General features: G+C 44.5%; 1 protein-coding gene across 7 annotated transcripts in view; it reads right to left on the bottom strand.

Moving 5' to 3' along the window:
- Positions 1-15627, bottom strand: part of GKAP1 (G kinase anchoring protein 1) — a 170275-nt gene that overhangs the window by 60380 nt on the left and 94268 nt on the right. For 6 of the 7 annotated variants that reach the window (XR_010171853.1, XR_010171851.1, XR_010171850.1 and 3 more), the window contains one exon: positions 11819-11896. The exons of the other annotated variant lie outside the window; for it this stretch is intronic. Coding sequence is in view for 1 of the 6 variants with exons in the window: in XM_063913800.1 (XP_063769870.1) it covers positions 11819-11896 (78 nt within the window). In the remaining 5 variants the exon portion in view is untranslated. The remainder of the gene's footprint in view (positions 1-11818; positions 11897-15627) is intronic. 7 annotated transcript variants of the gene reach the window in all.

The following is a 15627-nucleotide window of genomic DNA, read 5'->3' as shown; positions in this document are numbered from 1 at the left end:
GAGCGCTAAACTACAACAAAACCTTAGTTTAGATGAAGAGAATGAGAAGAAACACCAATAGCGCAACTTATGATCATATTCTTTATCCACTGTATATACAGAAAATAATCCACAATCTTTTCTATAAGTTTGTTGCTATTGGGTGTTATGAGTTCTCTTGTCTATTTACATGTAATAATATATAATCGTAAACATAGAAAGAGAATTTGACGGCAGATAAGAACCACTTGGCCCATCTAGTCCGCCCCCTTTTTTTTTTTACATTGTTTTTTTCTCTAACCTTGTTTGATCCTTATTTCTTTGTAAGGATATCCTTATGTGGGTGTAGTATGGTATGCCGGCGACCAGCATACCGGCGCCGGGAGCCCGACCGCCAGCATACCGACAGCGCGGTGAGCGCAAATGAGCCCCTTGCGGGCTCGCTGCGCTCGCCGTGCTATTTATTCTCCCTCCAGGGGGGTCGTGGACCCCCACGAGGGAGAATATCTGTCGGTATGCCGGGTGTCGGGATGCCGGCGCCGGTATACTGTGCGCCGGAATCCAGACAGTCGGCAACCTGAAGACCACGCCCTTATGTCTATCCCATGCATGTTTAAATTGCTCCACTGTCTTAGCCTCTACCACCTCTGATGGGAGGCTATTCCACTTATCCGCTACCCTTTCTGTGAAGTAATTTTTCCGCAAATTTTCCCTGAACCTCCCCCCGTCCAGTCTCAGTGCATGTCCTCGTGTCCTATTGCTTCTCTTCATTTGGAGAATGTTTCCCTCCTGGACTTTGTTAAAACCCTTGATATATTTGAAAGTTTCTATCATGTCTCTCCTTTCCCTTCTCTGCTCCAAACTACACATATTGAGATTTCTTAGTCTTTCTGGGTATGTTTTGTGATGTAGGCCATGCACCATTTTAGTTGCCCTTCTATGTACAGTTTCTAATGTATTAATATCCTTTTGAAGATATGGCCTCCAGAATTGAACACAGTATTCTAGATGAGGCCGTACCAATGACTTATAAAGTGGCATTATTACTTAATTCTTTCTGCTGCTGATTCCTCTCCCAATGCAGCCAAGCACCTGACTAGCCTTCCTCATTGCTTTGTTACATTGCTTACCCTCCTTTAAGTCACATGAAATAGTGACTCCTAGATCCCTTTCCTCCTCAGTAGTTTCCAGTATAGTGCCACTAATACTATATTTAGCCTTTGGATTTTTGAGGCCCAAGTGCATGATTTTGCATTTTTTGGCATTAAACTGTAATTGCCACACTCTTGACCATTCCTCTAGTCTACCTAGATCATCAATCATTTGTTTTACCCCACCTGGTGTGTCTACCCTGTTGCATACCTTTGTGTCATCTGCAAAAAGGCATACTTTCCTTTTAATGCCATTTGCAATGTCACCAATGAAGATATTAAAAAGCACTTGTCCAAGTACAGATCCCAGGGGTACTCCACTGGTAACATTACCCTCCTGTGAATGCACTCCATTTACCACAACTCTCTGTTTTCTATCCTTCAATCAAGATCTTATCCATTCAATAATCCTAATATCCAATCCCAAACTTTCAACTTTATTTAGCAGTCTGCGATGTGGAACAGTGTCAAAAGCCTTACTAAAGTCTAGATAAGCTATATCCATGGCTCCACCTTTATCCATCACTTTTGTCACACAGTCAAAAAAGTAAATAAGATTTGTTTGACATGATCTGCCCCATGATAGTACATCTGATATAAACATATCCATATTCACTATCAACCAAACTTGCCAACTCTCCTAAAATGTCAAGGAAGTTCCCTGAAATAGTAGCAATCTCCCTGATTGCAACTTACGCCCATTATGTAGCGGTTATATACTTGAAAAAATAAATAACAAAGATATAAACATTCAAATAGAATAATTTCCCTGCATTGTTTATAAGGCACAATAGAGCAAATGTATTAAGCCTGGAGAAGTAATATAGTGGAATGTGATAACGCACCAGCCAGTCAGCTCCTAACTGTCATTTTTCAAACCCAGCCTGTTAGGAGCCGATTGGCTGGTGCATTATATCCTTCCACTTTATCACTTCTACTGGCTTAATACATCTGCCCCAATGTTTCCCACGGCCACTTCAAAGTATATATATGTGCCAAACTATAACTGCTTAAGGGCTCATTTACATTTGAATGTAAGTATATTTTAGGACATTCCTTTCAGGCAGTGTACATCCACTTTAACACTGTGCTCATGGGTGTTTTTACAAATCTCCTGAAATGCTTTTTCAAAGGAAGGCAAGTATACACTCAACAGGTATACGGAACACCTAGATTGTGTGTGCTTATATACACATTCTTCATTCTGGTACAACCTTCGTTTAGTTCCTAACCACAAAACTGAGTAAGTTAATTCAATACACTCTTGTAATGGGTATGGGTCGTTGGGTCGACAGCCATTATGTCGACAGGGTCACTGGGTCGACAGGTCAAAATGTCGACTTGCGGTTTATTTTACTTTTTTTAGGTGTCGTTTTCTTCGTAAAGTGACAGGTACCCCAATTAGTGCACCGTATACGCTCGCCATGCTTCGAGCAAGGTGCCTCGTTCCGCTACCGCTGCGCTCGGCACAGGTTACCGTTCCCAATCGTAGTCCATGTGGATCGTAAAGTACGAAAAAGTAAAAATAAATATAAATAAAAAATTTGAAAAACTCATGTCGACCTTTTGAGCTGTCGACCTAGTACATATCGACCTCGTGACCCTGTCGACCAATAGTGGTCGACCTAATGACTGTCGACCTAATGACCGTATCCCCTTGTAATTTCACATGTTTAAATAAAGCACAGACACATTAAAGTGAAATAGTAATTCCTAATTTGCAAGTAATTATAACTAAAGAAGAAATTGTTTGAGTATTTGGAAAGTACCTGCAAAACTGCGGTCGACACTGTCTGCCTAATGCTCCAGCAAATACAATTTAGCAGATGTGTAAGTGTTGGTAAGTGGTATCTTGTTGCCTTGAAGAACCTATGGCACTTTGCAACTTGCACATGCTGAACTAGACTTTGATTATTAATCAGTTTTGAACATATTGTGCCAATCAGGAACCGGTGCTGCAAACTGGGAGTTCCTTATAGTTTGGAGGTCACAAAGCTTCTAAAGAGCACTGTAAGCATGCTCAAGTGAGTACATGGGGTGTCTACAGACTTACGCGTAAAATATACTATCTACCCATAGATGCCTTCTGCCATTTTACATTACAAACATTATAAAAATAACTATACAGGAACTGTTTATATTGTTTGCTCAGATTTGTTTAACATGCAGTGGACATCTCTAATTTTCATAGCCAGTATTATTCCATATATGGTTAAAACATCTACTAAAATGTATCAAGGATCAGTCGTGGAGAATTGATGTATAGATGTGTCCTCAAACATCCAGCGCGAGATGCCTGTTGTGATTAAGCCTCCGAAAATGTGCCCTAGTCGCAATGCAATGCGACTAGGACGCACAAGGACACTGTGCTTATTAATTTCATGTACGACACTTGTATAATGTGTGTGACTGAGTCTGTATACGGAGCAGAACAGAACTTGTATTAGAAAAAAAGCTGCAGCTGCTACAATGTATCATTGCATGTACAGATTCAGAGACTCAAGTCGCTCACACTGATATACAGCACTAAAGAAGCATAAAAGACTCCCGAAGCTAGGAGATTTTTATGCGTATTGGCGTACCAAAAGGCATTTTTTAGTGCGACTGCAGCAAGAGATTTATGAGGACATATCCGTTTTCCTACTGATGCATCGCGTCTCAATGCTCATATATCATATTGTAAATCAAACCATACTGGAGAGGTCAGATGGAGGAAAAGGTATCTCAGTTACTCTAAAGTTAATATACTAAATGGCATATGTATAGTGCGGAGTTACATTATTATACTTAATAGACAAAGGGGTTCATGAACAGTTTTATTAAGCAACTTTACTTACACTGTTCAAGACTTCAGATTAATAGATTACAGATCCTATTCAGTTCTGTTATGTGATATAACAACAACAACAACAACAACAACAATTTGGATGGCAGGGATACGTGCTTTTACGAAATTTCAGCTTTGAAGCCCATGCCTTTCCCCCTGATGTTAAGTGTTGAACAAACTCATAGATTACCCACTAATACACCACTATACCATATATACCATCATCCTTCAATTTTGTTAAAAGCTTCTAGCACTTTGTGGGATTTCCAAACAGTATCCAAAATGCTTGGGACCAGAAGTTTTTTGGATTTCGTATTTTTCTGTAGTTTGGAATATTGGCATACCATAATAAGATACTGTATCTTGGGGATGTGACTAGAGTCTACAGACAAAATTAATGTATGCTTCATATACATCTTATATGCATAACCTGAAGGTAATTTCACATAATAATTTTATGCATGAAACAGTTTGTAAACATTGATCGGAAAGCAAAAGTGTTAATCGTCTCTCAAAAAATGTTAGATTTCAGATATGAGAGACTTAACCTGTATTTTCCACGATAGCTTTATCAACTGTTGCTCCTCTGTCCATTGTGAAGGCAGGTATCCACAAGATTTTTGCAATACATGCATAGTCTGCAATCGGACGTATGGAGAAGCAGACACCTGTCCAATACGTGCAACTCTTGATATTCAGGAATATATAATTATTTTTCCTAAATGTATCCTGCAATCTCTTGAATATAAAAAAAACCCTCTAATAAGCTGCCACTGATTGACGGTGGATTCTCATCAGATTCGCGGCAGCTTTGTGGAGGCATAGGGGCTTCAAATCAAAAGGACCGTGGAATTGAAATGACAGTCAAAACAGATGCTTAGTAAATACTGTCACTTTAGACACTAATACCCCTTTTCACATCGCACTAAAAATAAGAATTTACTTACCGATAATTCTATTTCTCGGAGTCCGTAGTGGATGCTGGGGTTCCTGAAAGGACCATGGGGAATAGCGGCTCCGCAGGAGACAGGGCACAAAAAGTAAAGCTTTAGGATCAGGTGGTGTGCACTGGCTCCTCCCCCTATGACCCTCCTCCAAGCCTCAGTTAGGATACTGTGCCCGGACGAGCGTACACAATAAGGAAGGATTTTGAATCCCGGGTAAGACTCATACCAGCCACACCAATCACACTGTACAACCTGTGATCTGAACCCAGTTAACAGTATGATAACAGCGGAGCCTCTGAAAAGATGGCTCACAACAATAATAACCCGATTTTTGTAACTATGTACAAGTATTGCAGATAATCCGCACTTGGGATGGGCGCCCAGCATCCACTACGGACTCCGAGAAATAGAATTATCGGTAAGTAAATTCTTATTTTCTCTATCGTCCTAGTGGATGCTGGGGTTCCTGAAAGGACCATGGGGATAATACCAAAGCTCCCAAACGGGCGGGAGAGTGCGGATGACTCTGCAGCACCGAATGAGAGAACTCCAGGTCCTCCTTAGCCAGGGTATCAAATTTGTAGGATTTTACCAACGTGTTTGCCCCTGACTAAATAGCCGCTCGGCAAAGTTGTAAAGCCGAGACCCCTCGGGCAGCCGCCCAAGATAAGCCCACCTTCCTTGTGGAATGGGCATTTACATATTTTGGCTGTGGCAGGCCTGCCACAGAATGTGCAAGCTGAATTGTATTACACATCCAACTAGCAATAGTCTGCTTAGAAGCAAGAGCACCCAGTTTGTTGGGTGCATACAGGATAACAGCAAGTCAGTTTTCCTGACTCCAGCCGTCCTGGAACCTATATTTACAGGGCCCTGACAACATCTAGCAACCTGGAGTCCTCCAAGTCCCTAGTAGGCGCAAGGCACCAAAATAAGCTGGTTCAGGTGAAACACTGACACCACCTTAGGGAGAGAACTGGGGACGAGTCCGCAGCTCTGCCCTGTCCAAATGGACAACCAGATATGGGCTTTTTTGAGAAAAAAACCACCAATTTGACACTCGCCTGGTCCAGGCCAGGGCCAAGAGCATGGTCACTTTTCATGTGAGATGCTTCAAATCCACAGATTTGACTGGTTTTAAACCAATGTGATTTGAGGAATCCCAGAACTACGTTGAGATCCCACAGTGCCACTGGAGGCACAAAAGGGGGTTGTATATGCAATACTCCCTTGACAAACTTCTGGACTTCAGGAACTGAAGCCACTTCTTTCTGGAAGAAAATCGACAGGGCCGAAATTTTGAACCTTAATGGACCCCAATTTGAGGCCCATAGACACTCCTGTTTGCAGGAAATGCAGGAATCGACCGAGTTGAAATTTCTTCGTGGGGCCTTTCTGGCCTCACACCACGCAACATATTTTTGCCACATGTGGTGATAATGTTGTGCGGTCACCTCCTTTCTGGCTTTGACCAGGGTAGGAATGACCTCTTCCGGAATGCCTTTTTCCCTTAGGATCCGGCGTTCCACCGCCATGCCGTCAAACGCAGCTGCGGTAAGTCTTGGAACAGACATGGTACTTGCTGAAACAAATCCCTTCTTAGCGGCAGAGGCCATAAGTCCTCTGTGAGCATCTCTTGAAGTTCCGGGTACCAAGTCCTTCTTGGCCAATCCGGAGCCATGAGTATAGTTCTTACTCCTCTACGTCTTATAAGTCTCAGTACCTTAGGTATGAGAAGCAGAGGATGGAACACATACACCGACTGGTACATCCATGGTGTTACCAGAACGTCCACAGCTATTGCCTGAGGGTCTCTTAACCTGGCGCAATACCTGTCCCGTTTTTTGTTCAGACGGGACGCCATCATGTCCACCTTTGGTATTTCCCAACGGTTTACAATCATGTGGAAAACTTCCCGATGAAGTTTCCACTCTGCCGGGTGGAGGTCGTGCCTGCTGAGGAAGTCTGCTTCCCAGTTTCCATTCCCGGAATGAAACACTGCTGACAGTGCTATCACATGATTTTCCGCCCAGCGAAAAGTCCTTGCAGTTTTTGCCATTGCCCTCCTGCTTCTTGTGCCGCCCTGTCTATTTACGTGGGCGACTGCCGTGATGTTTTTCCCACTGGATCAATACCGGCTGACCTTGAAGCAGAGGTCTTGCTAAGCTTAGAGTATTATAAATTTACCCTTAGCTCCAGTATATTTATGTGGAGAAAAGTCTCCAGACTTGATCACACTCCCTGGAAATGTTTTCCTTGTGTGACTGCTCCCCAGCCTCTCGGGCTGGCCTCCGTGGTCACCAGCATCCACTCCTGAATGCCGAATCTGCGGCCCTCTAGAAGATGAGCACTCTGTAACCACCACAGGAGAGACACCCTTGTCCTTGGATATAGGGTTATCCGCTGATGCATCTGAAGATGCGATCCGGACCATTTGTCCAGCAGATCCCACTGAAAAATTCTTGCGTGAAATCTGCCGAATGGAATTGCTTCGTAGGAAGTCACCATCTTTACCAGGACCCTTGTGCAATGATGCACTGATTTTAGGAGGTTCCTGACTAGCTCGGATAACTCCCTGGCTTTCTCTTCCGGGAGAAACACCTTTTTCTGGACTGTGTCCAGAATCATCCCTAGGCACAGCAGACTTGTCGTCGGGATCAGCTGCGATTTTGGAATATTTAGAATCCACCCGTGCTGTTGTAGCAGTATCCGAGATAGTGCTACTCCGACCTCCAACTGTTCCCTGGACTTTGCCCTTATCAGGAGATCGTCCAAGTAAGGGATAATTAAGACGCCTTTTCTTCGAAGAAGAACCATCATTTCGGCCATTACCTTGGTAAAGACCCGGGGTGCCGTGGACAATCCAAACGGCAGCGTCTGAAACTGATAGTGACAGTTCTGTACCACGAACCTGAGGTACCCTTAGTGAGAAGGGCAAATTTTGGACATGGAGGTAAGCATCCCTGATGTCTCGGGACACTATATAGTCCCCTTCTTCCTGGTTCGTTATCACTGCTCTGAGTGACTCCATCTTGATTTGAACCTTTGTAAGTGTTCAAATTTTTTTTAGATTTAGAATAGGTCTCACCTAGCCTTCTGGCTTCAGTACCACAATATAATGTGGAATAATACCCCTTTTCTTGTTGTAGGAGGGGTAATTTGATTATCACCTGCTGGGAATACAGCTTGTGAATTGTTTCCCATACTGCCTCCTTGTCGGAGGGAGACCTTGGTAAACCAGACTTCAGGAGCCTGCGAAGGGGAAACGTCTCGACATTCCAATCTGTATCCCTGGGATACTACATGTAGGATCCAGGGGTCCTGTACGGTCCCAGCGTCATGCTGAGAGCTTGGCAGAAGCGGTGGAACGCTTCTGTTCCTGGGAATGGGCTGTCTGCTGCAGTCTTCTTCCCTTTCCTCTATCCCTGGGCAGATACTTATAGGGACGAAAGGACTGAGGCTGAAAAGACGGTGTCTTTTTCTGCAGAGATGTGACTTAGGGTAAAAACGGTGGATTTTCCAGCAGTTGCCGTGGCCACCAGGTCCGATGGACCGACCCCAAATAACTCCTCTTCCTTTATACGGCAATACACCTTTGTGCCGTTTGGAATCTGCATCACCTGACCACTGTCGTGTCCATAAACATCTTCTGGCAGATATGGACATCGCACTTACTCTTGATGCCAGAGTGCAAATATCCCTCTGTGCATCTCGCATATATAGAAAATGCATCCTTTAAATGCTCTATAGTCAATAAAATACTGTCCCTGTCAAGGGTATCAATATTTTTAGTCAGGGAATCCGACCAAGCCACCCCAGCTCTGCACATCCAGGCTGAGGCGATCGCTGATCGCAGTATAACACCAGTATGTGTGTATATACTTTTTATGATATTTTCCAGCCTCCTGTCAGCTGGCTCCTTGAGGACGGCCCTATCTATAGACGGTACCGCCACTTGTTTTGATAAGCGTGTGAGCGCCTTATCCACCCTAAGGGGTGTTTCCCAACGCGCCCTAACTTCTGGCGGGAAAGGGTATACCGCCCATAATTTTCTATCGGGGGGAACCCACGCATCATCACACACTTCATTTAATTTATCTGATTCAGGAAAAACTACGGTAGTTTTTTCACATCCCACATAATACCCTCTTTTGTGGTACTTGTAGTATCAGAAATATGTAACACCTCCTTCATTGCCCTAAACGTGTGGCCCTAATAAGGAATACGTTTGTTTATTCACCGTCGACACTGGATTCAGTGTCCGTGTCTGTGTCTGTGTCGACCGACTAAAGTAAACGGGCGTTTTAAAACCCCTGACGGTGTTTCTGAGACGTCTGGACCGGTACTAATTGTTTGTCGGCCGTCTCATGTCGTCAACCGACCTTGCAGCGTGTTGACATTATCACGTAATTCCCTAAATAAGCCATCCATTCCGGTGTCGACTCCCTAGAGAGTGACATCACCATTACAGGCAATTGCTCCGCCTCCTCACCAACATCGTCCTCATACATGTCGACACACACGTACCGACACACAGCACACACACAGGGAATGCTCTGATAGAGGACAGGACCCACTAGCCCTTTGGAGAGACAGAGGGAGAGTTTGCCAGCACACACCAAAAACGCTATAATTATATAGGGACAACCTTATATAAGTGTTTTCCCTTATAGCATCTTTTATATATTTCTAACGCCAAATTAGTGCCCCCCCTCTCTGTTGTAACCCTGTTTCTGTAGTGCAGTGCAGGGGAGAGCCTGGGAGCCTTCCCTCCAGCCTTTCTGTGAGGGAAAATGGCGCTGTGTGCTGAGGAGATAGGCCCCGCCCCTTTTTCGGCGGGCTCGTCTCCCGCTCTTTAATGGATTCTGGCAGGGGTTAAATATCTCCATATAGCCCCCGGAGGCTATATGTGAGGTATTTTTAGCCAAAAAAGGTTTTAATTTGCCTCCCAGGGCGCCCCCCTCCCAGCGCCCTGCACCCTCAGTGACTGCCGTGTGAAGTGTGCTGAGAGGAAATGGCGCACAGCTGCAGTGCTGTGCGCTACCTTAAGAAGACTGAGGAGTCTTCTGCCGCCGATTCTGGACCTCTTCTCGTTTCAGCATCTGCAAGGGGGCCGGCGGCGAGGCTCCGGTGACCATCCAGGCTGTACCTGTGATCGTCCCTCTGGAGCTAATGTCCAGTAGCCAAAGAAGCCAATCCATCCTGCACGCAGGTGAGTTCACTTCTTCTCCCCTAAGTCCCTCGTTGCAGTGATCCTGTTGCCAGCAGGACTCACTGTAAAATAAAAAACCTAAGCTAAACTTTTCTAAGCAGCTCTTTAGGAGAGCCACCTAGATTGCACCCTTCTCGGCCGGGCACAAAAATCTAACTGAGGCTTGGAGGAGGGTCATAGGGGGAGGAGCCAGTGCACACCACCTGATCCTAAAGCTTTACTTTTTGTGCCCTGTCTCCTGCGGAGCCGCTATTCCCCATGGTCCTTTCAGGAACCCCAGCATCCACTAGGACGATAGAGAAAACCCGGTATCGACACGGCATATTGCCGTGTCGAAACGGGTCCGTGTGCGATGTGAAAGGTCCTTTAGTGAATTAGCGGGTCGTCTGACCCGGTAATTCAACCCGGTAAAAAAGAAGGGTTATTACCGGGTTGATTACCGGGTCAGGCGCAGTGTGAATGGGAGCCGTTCCGATGCGACACGGCTCCCATTCACAGTGTAGGCAGAGGCGGCGCAGGAGATGAACTCATCTCCCGGCGCCGCCTCCACCCCCGCCCCTGCTGCGCCCTCCGCTGCTATGGCAACCGACCCGGTATATTGCCGGGTCGGAAAGCCAGCAACGGAGCGCAAATGCCGGATCCCACCCGGTAAGTACACGTTTCTCTTACCGGGTAGGATCCGGCATTTGCGATGTGAAAGCAGCATAACAGATGTCAATGCCGATTTGATTTGAATAGACTGCAAAACTGATGCTTTGAAAATTTAGGGCGGTATCCAATTAGCCGCAAAATAGTGGCAATTTTTTGCATGTATGTGTACTCCCGCATATGCATGCCCTATTCTTTGCCAAACGAGACATGGGTGAAGAAAACATATAAGTGAAAAATCATTGAAAATGTGGCAATAAATATATTTGGGGTACTTAAATTGGCTGTTAAATGCATGTTAAATGTTAAAATGCTATTAAATGCATTTTATTTTTTTAAATGGAAAAAGTCTTTATTCAACAAAATTAGTGCTCAAATGGAATTCGGGGTACACAAAAATGGGTATAAATATATACAGTATTTAGGTCATTTTATGGGACTAAAACCCCCCAAAAACAAATAAAAAAAATGTAAACAGACCAACTACTCCCAGCTGCAAGCCTAAAAACACTTGTTCTACTCACAAAGCACCCCTATATAACTATCCTATACCTTCAATCCCAAATTCTATCACTTTGCACTTTTTCACCCCAAAGCTGACATATCATTATTGGGCAGGGGGTTCTGAACCAAATTCCGACATTTTAATCTTAAAATACAGATTTTCAACAACTTTTCACCTGCTCAGAGTGGGTGAAGTGAAATTTGCGGTAAAATTGGGTGAAAATTTTCACGGCTAATTGGATAGATGTTTTCGCGATTCACAGTAAAATTCCGGTTTTTCGCGTGAAAACGGGTTATCACAGCTAATAGAATACCCCCTTAGTCTCATTACAGATTAATTTTTTTTCTAACGAATGCTTTTAATATGCTGATTCTGGAGACACAAGGCAACTTTAAAAGCGCACTGAAAAGTTGATCATAAAGAAACTTAAGATTTTACTACCACTGGTCGATTAATCGCATAAAATTGCATTTTCTAAGCAATAATCTCATGAAATAGTTATGAGATTATTTGTTTAAAAAAAAAAAAAAAGGTGTAAAAAAAAAGTACCTTTTTCTGTTCCTCATATTCTAGTTTACTCAGCATTAAGGCCTTTTCAAGGTCTGCTTCATATAGATCAGATGTAAGCTAAAACAAAGAGACATTAAAATCACCATTCTGAATCAAGAACAGATGATATATAGATGTAGTCTTCCAGAAGTACTTTAGTGAAAGCTGGTGCACAGGCTTCAGCAAAAGTAGGTTAGCCACAAGAAATCCTCTCAATGGAAATATTTATCTTATATGTAAGGACATAATTCGCAATATTATTTCATTCACACCCAAGAGCTTGGTTTTACCCTTTTCAGGAACTAATATCTAAACAAGCCATTCATAATTAATATATATTTTATTTATAAGGTTCCACAATGTGTTGGCACCATCGTACAAGGTAATCAAAGATGTGGTGGGCCGGATTCAGCTGTGGGAGCAATGGGTATCTGTTTGGATGGTCGACCATGTTATGGTCGACAGTAATTAGGTCGACACTGATATGGTCGACATGGACACATGGTCGACACATGAAAATATCGACGTGAGTTTTTAAAAAAATTTCTTTTGTATAACTTTTTCATACTTTACGATCCATGTGGACTACGATTGGGAACGGTAATCTGTGCCGAGTGCAGTGGTAGCGGAGCGAGGCACCTTGACCGAAGCATGGCGAGCGAAGCGAGCAATGCGAGGGGACGCGGTGCACTAATTGGGGTTCACCGTCACTTTACGCAAAAAACGACACCCAAAAAAAAAACAAAAAAAAAAACTCATGTCGACCATTTGTCCATGTCGACCAAGCCAATGTCGACCAATAGTGGTTGACCTAATGACTGGAACCGGAGCAATGATGATGTTTGCAGATCTGAGCGTTTGTTTGTGGCAGTAGCTCTGCGCACGCACCAATTTACATTACTGACAGAAGTCACAGTGAGAACTTGGATGCAGTGTGACTAACAGACACGAAGTGTTTGTGGGAGGTGGTGGTGGGGGGGGGGGGGGTAGCAAGTGAAATGCAAATGTGTTGTGACATTTAAGATCCTTCATTACAGAGATAGATATGCTCCTCTTATATTTAACCCAGACAAATGGGTAGAGCATCCCCAAAATGGCCGGTTTTGTGGGGTGTTCCCAGAATGCAGTGGTTTGTGTCTACCAAAAGTGGTTCAAGGGAGGACAAACTGTGACCCGACGAATGGGTCATGAACACCCAAAGCTTTTTGATGCTAGTGGACAGCAAATGCTAGCCCATCTGATTCTGTCCCACAAAGGAACTACTGTAGCACAATTTGCTTAAAAAGTTAATGTTGGCTATCATAGAAAGGTGTCAGAATACACTGAGCAATGGAGCTTTCTGTGTATGGGGCTGTGTAGCTGCAGACCGGTCAGAGGGCCCATGCTGACCCCTATCCACCGCTGAAAGCACCTACAGTGAGTACGTGAGTGTCAGAACTAGACCCTGGAAAATAGGATTTTAATTACCTACCAGTAAATCCTTTTCTCGTAGTCCATAGAGGATGCTGGGGTCCATATTAGTACCATGGGGTATAGACGGGTCCACCAGGAGCCATTGGCACTTTAAGAGTTTAACAGTGTGGGCTGGCTTCTCCCTCTATGCCCCTTCTACCAGACCCAGTCTAGAAACTGTGCCCGAGTAGACGACATACTTCGAGAGAAGGAATTACACAGATAGTGGTGAGATTCATACCAGCTCACACAAACAAGGCAAACCCAGCAACCAAGCCGGAAAACTCAGTAACTGCTGAAAAAAATTACTGAACCAAGTAATAACACAGTACTTAACTAAGAACAAAGCAGTCCTGACCAAGTAACCACAGCAGGAAAACGAAGCGCAGGGCGGGCACCCAGCATTCTCTACGGACTACGCGAAAAGGATTTACCGGTAGGTAATTAAAATCCTATTTTCTCTTACGTCCTAGAGGATGCTGGGGTCCACATTAGTACCATGGGGATATACCAAAGCTCCCAGAACGGGAGGGAGAGCGCGGGGGCTCCTGCAGAACTGCTTGACCAAACTTGAGGTCCTCAGAGGCCAAAGTATTGAACTTGTAAAACTTAGCGAACGTGTTCGACCCAGACCAAGTAGCCGCTCGGCAAAGCTGTAAAGCCGAGACACCCCGGGCAGCCGCCAAGGAAGAACCCACCTTACGAGTAGAGTGGGCCTTAACAGATTTCGGACACGGCAATCCTGCCGTAGAATAAGCATGCTGGATAGTGAACCTGATCCAGTGAGAAATCGTCTGCTTAGAAGCAGGACACCCAATTTTCTTGGGATCATACAGGACAAACAGAGTCCGATTTTCTGTGACGAGCAGTCCTCTTCACATAGATCTTCAAAGCCCTCACAACGGTATCCGGACTCCAGGTCGACAGCACAAAGGTCGACACACCTTAGGCCGCCGCTAATTGGTCGACACACCTTAGGTCGACATTGACAAAAGGTCGACAGGAACAAGGTCGACGTGGAAAAAGGTCGACATGAGTTTTTCACGATTTTTTTCTTTTTTTGAACCTTTTCATACTTAACGATCCACGTGGACTACGATTGGAACGGTAAAGTGTGCCGAGCGAAGCGGTAGCAGAGCGAAGGCACCATGCCCGAAGCATGGCGAGCGAAGTGAGCCATGCGAGGGGACGCGGTGCACTAATTGGGGTTCCCGGTCACTCTACGAAGAAAACGACACAAAACCCCCCCATAAGAAACTCATGCCGACCTTTTTCCATGTCGATCTTGTTCCTGTCGACCTTTTGTCCATGTCGACCTAAAGTGTGTCGACCAATTGGCGTCGACCTAAGGTGTCTCGACCTTTGTGCTGTCGACCCTCAGTCCCAGACCCCCTCACAACATTCAAGGCCTTTGAAGTAATCGAGGAGTCAGTAGCCACTGGCACCACAATAGGTTGGTTGATATGAAAAGCCGACACAACCTTTGGAAGGAACTACTGACGCGTCCTGAGTTCCGCCCTTTCTGCGTGGAAGACCAAATAGGGACTTTTACAGGACAAGCCCCCAATTCCGACACACGTCATGCAGAAGCCAAGGCCAACAAAGTGACAGCATTCTACGTGAGAAACTAGACCTCAGCCTCCTGTAAAGGCTCAAATCAATCCGATTGCAGGAAATGCAACACCACGTCAAGGTCTCAGGGAGCCGTCGGCGCCACAAAGGGAGGATGGATGTGCAAACCCCTTTCAAAAAGGTCTGAAACTCAGGGAGGGCAGCCAATTGTTTCTGGAAGAAAATGGATAACGCCGAAATTTGGACCTTTAGAGACCCCAATCTCAGGCCCATATCCACATCTGCTTGCATGAACAGGAGAAACCGTTCAAGTTGAAACTCCACCGCAGGAAACTTCTTGGATTCACACCAAAACACATTTTTTCCAAATTCTATGGTAATGTTTAGACGTTACTCCCTTTCTGCAAACAACAGGTTTGGAGTTCTTGAAATGTGCGCAAGGCAGCTTTAACAGATGTAAATTGTCTAGCAGGATGCCACCCCACCCCACAAAGACAGAAATTTCACAAGAAGACGACAATTTTTTTCAGTATAAGCGCCACAGTATAAAAAATAAAATAAAATGAATATTATATATACGTCCTTTGGAGATGTTCTCGTTGGGTTGATCCTCAATTGTTCAAAGAACGTTCTCAATTGATGTGGTTAATGTCCAGTGATTTTATATGAAAACAAAAAAAGCAGACATGCAATGTGTAGTATTGTTTTATACAATATTTTCTTTTTATATATAAAGTTGACCTAATCCCATCAGGAAAAAGGAGGCAGTATCATAAGTGGGGGAT

The sequence above is a fragment of the Pseudophryne corroboree genome, chromosome 1 (assembly GCF_028390025.1).
Source record: "Pseudophryne corroboree isolate aPseCor3 chromosome 1, aPseCor3.hap2, whole genome shotgun sequence".
NCBI lineage: Eukaryota > Metazoa > Chordata > Amphibia > Anura > Myobatrachidae > Pseudophryne > Pseudophryne corroboree.
This window is presented reverse-complemented; position numbering and strand designations above follow the sequence as displayed.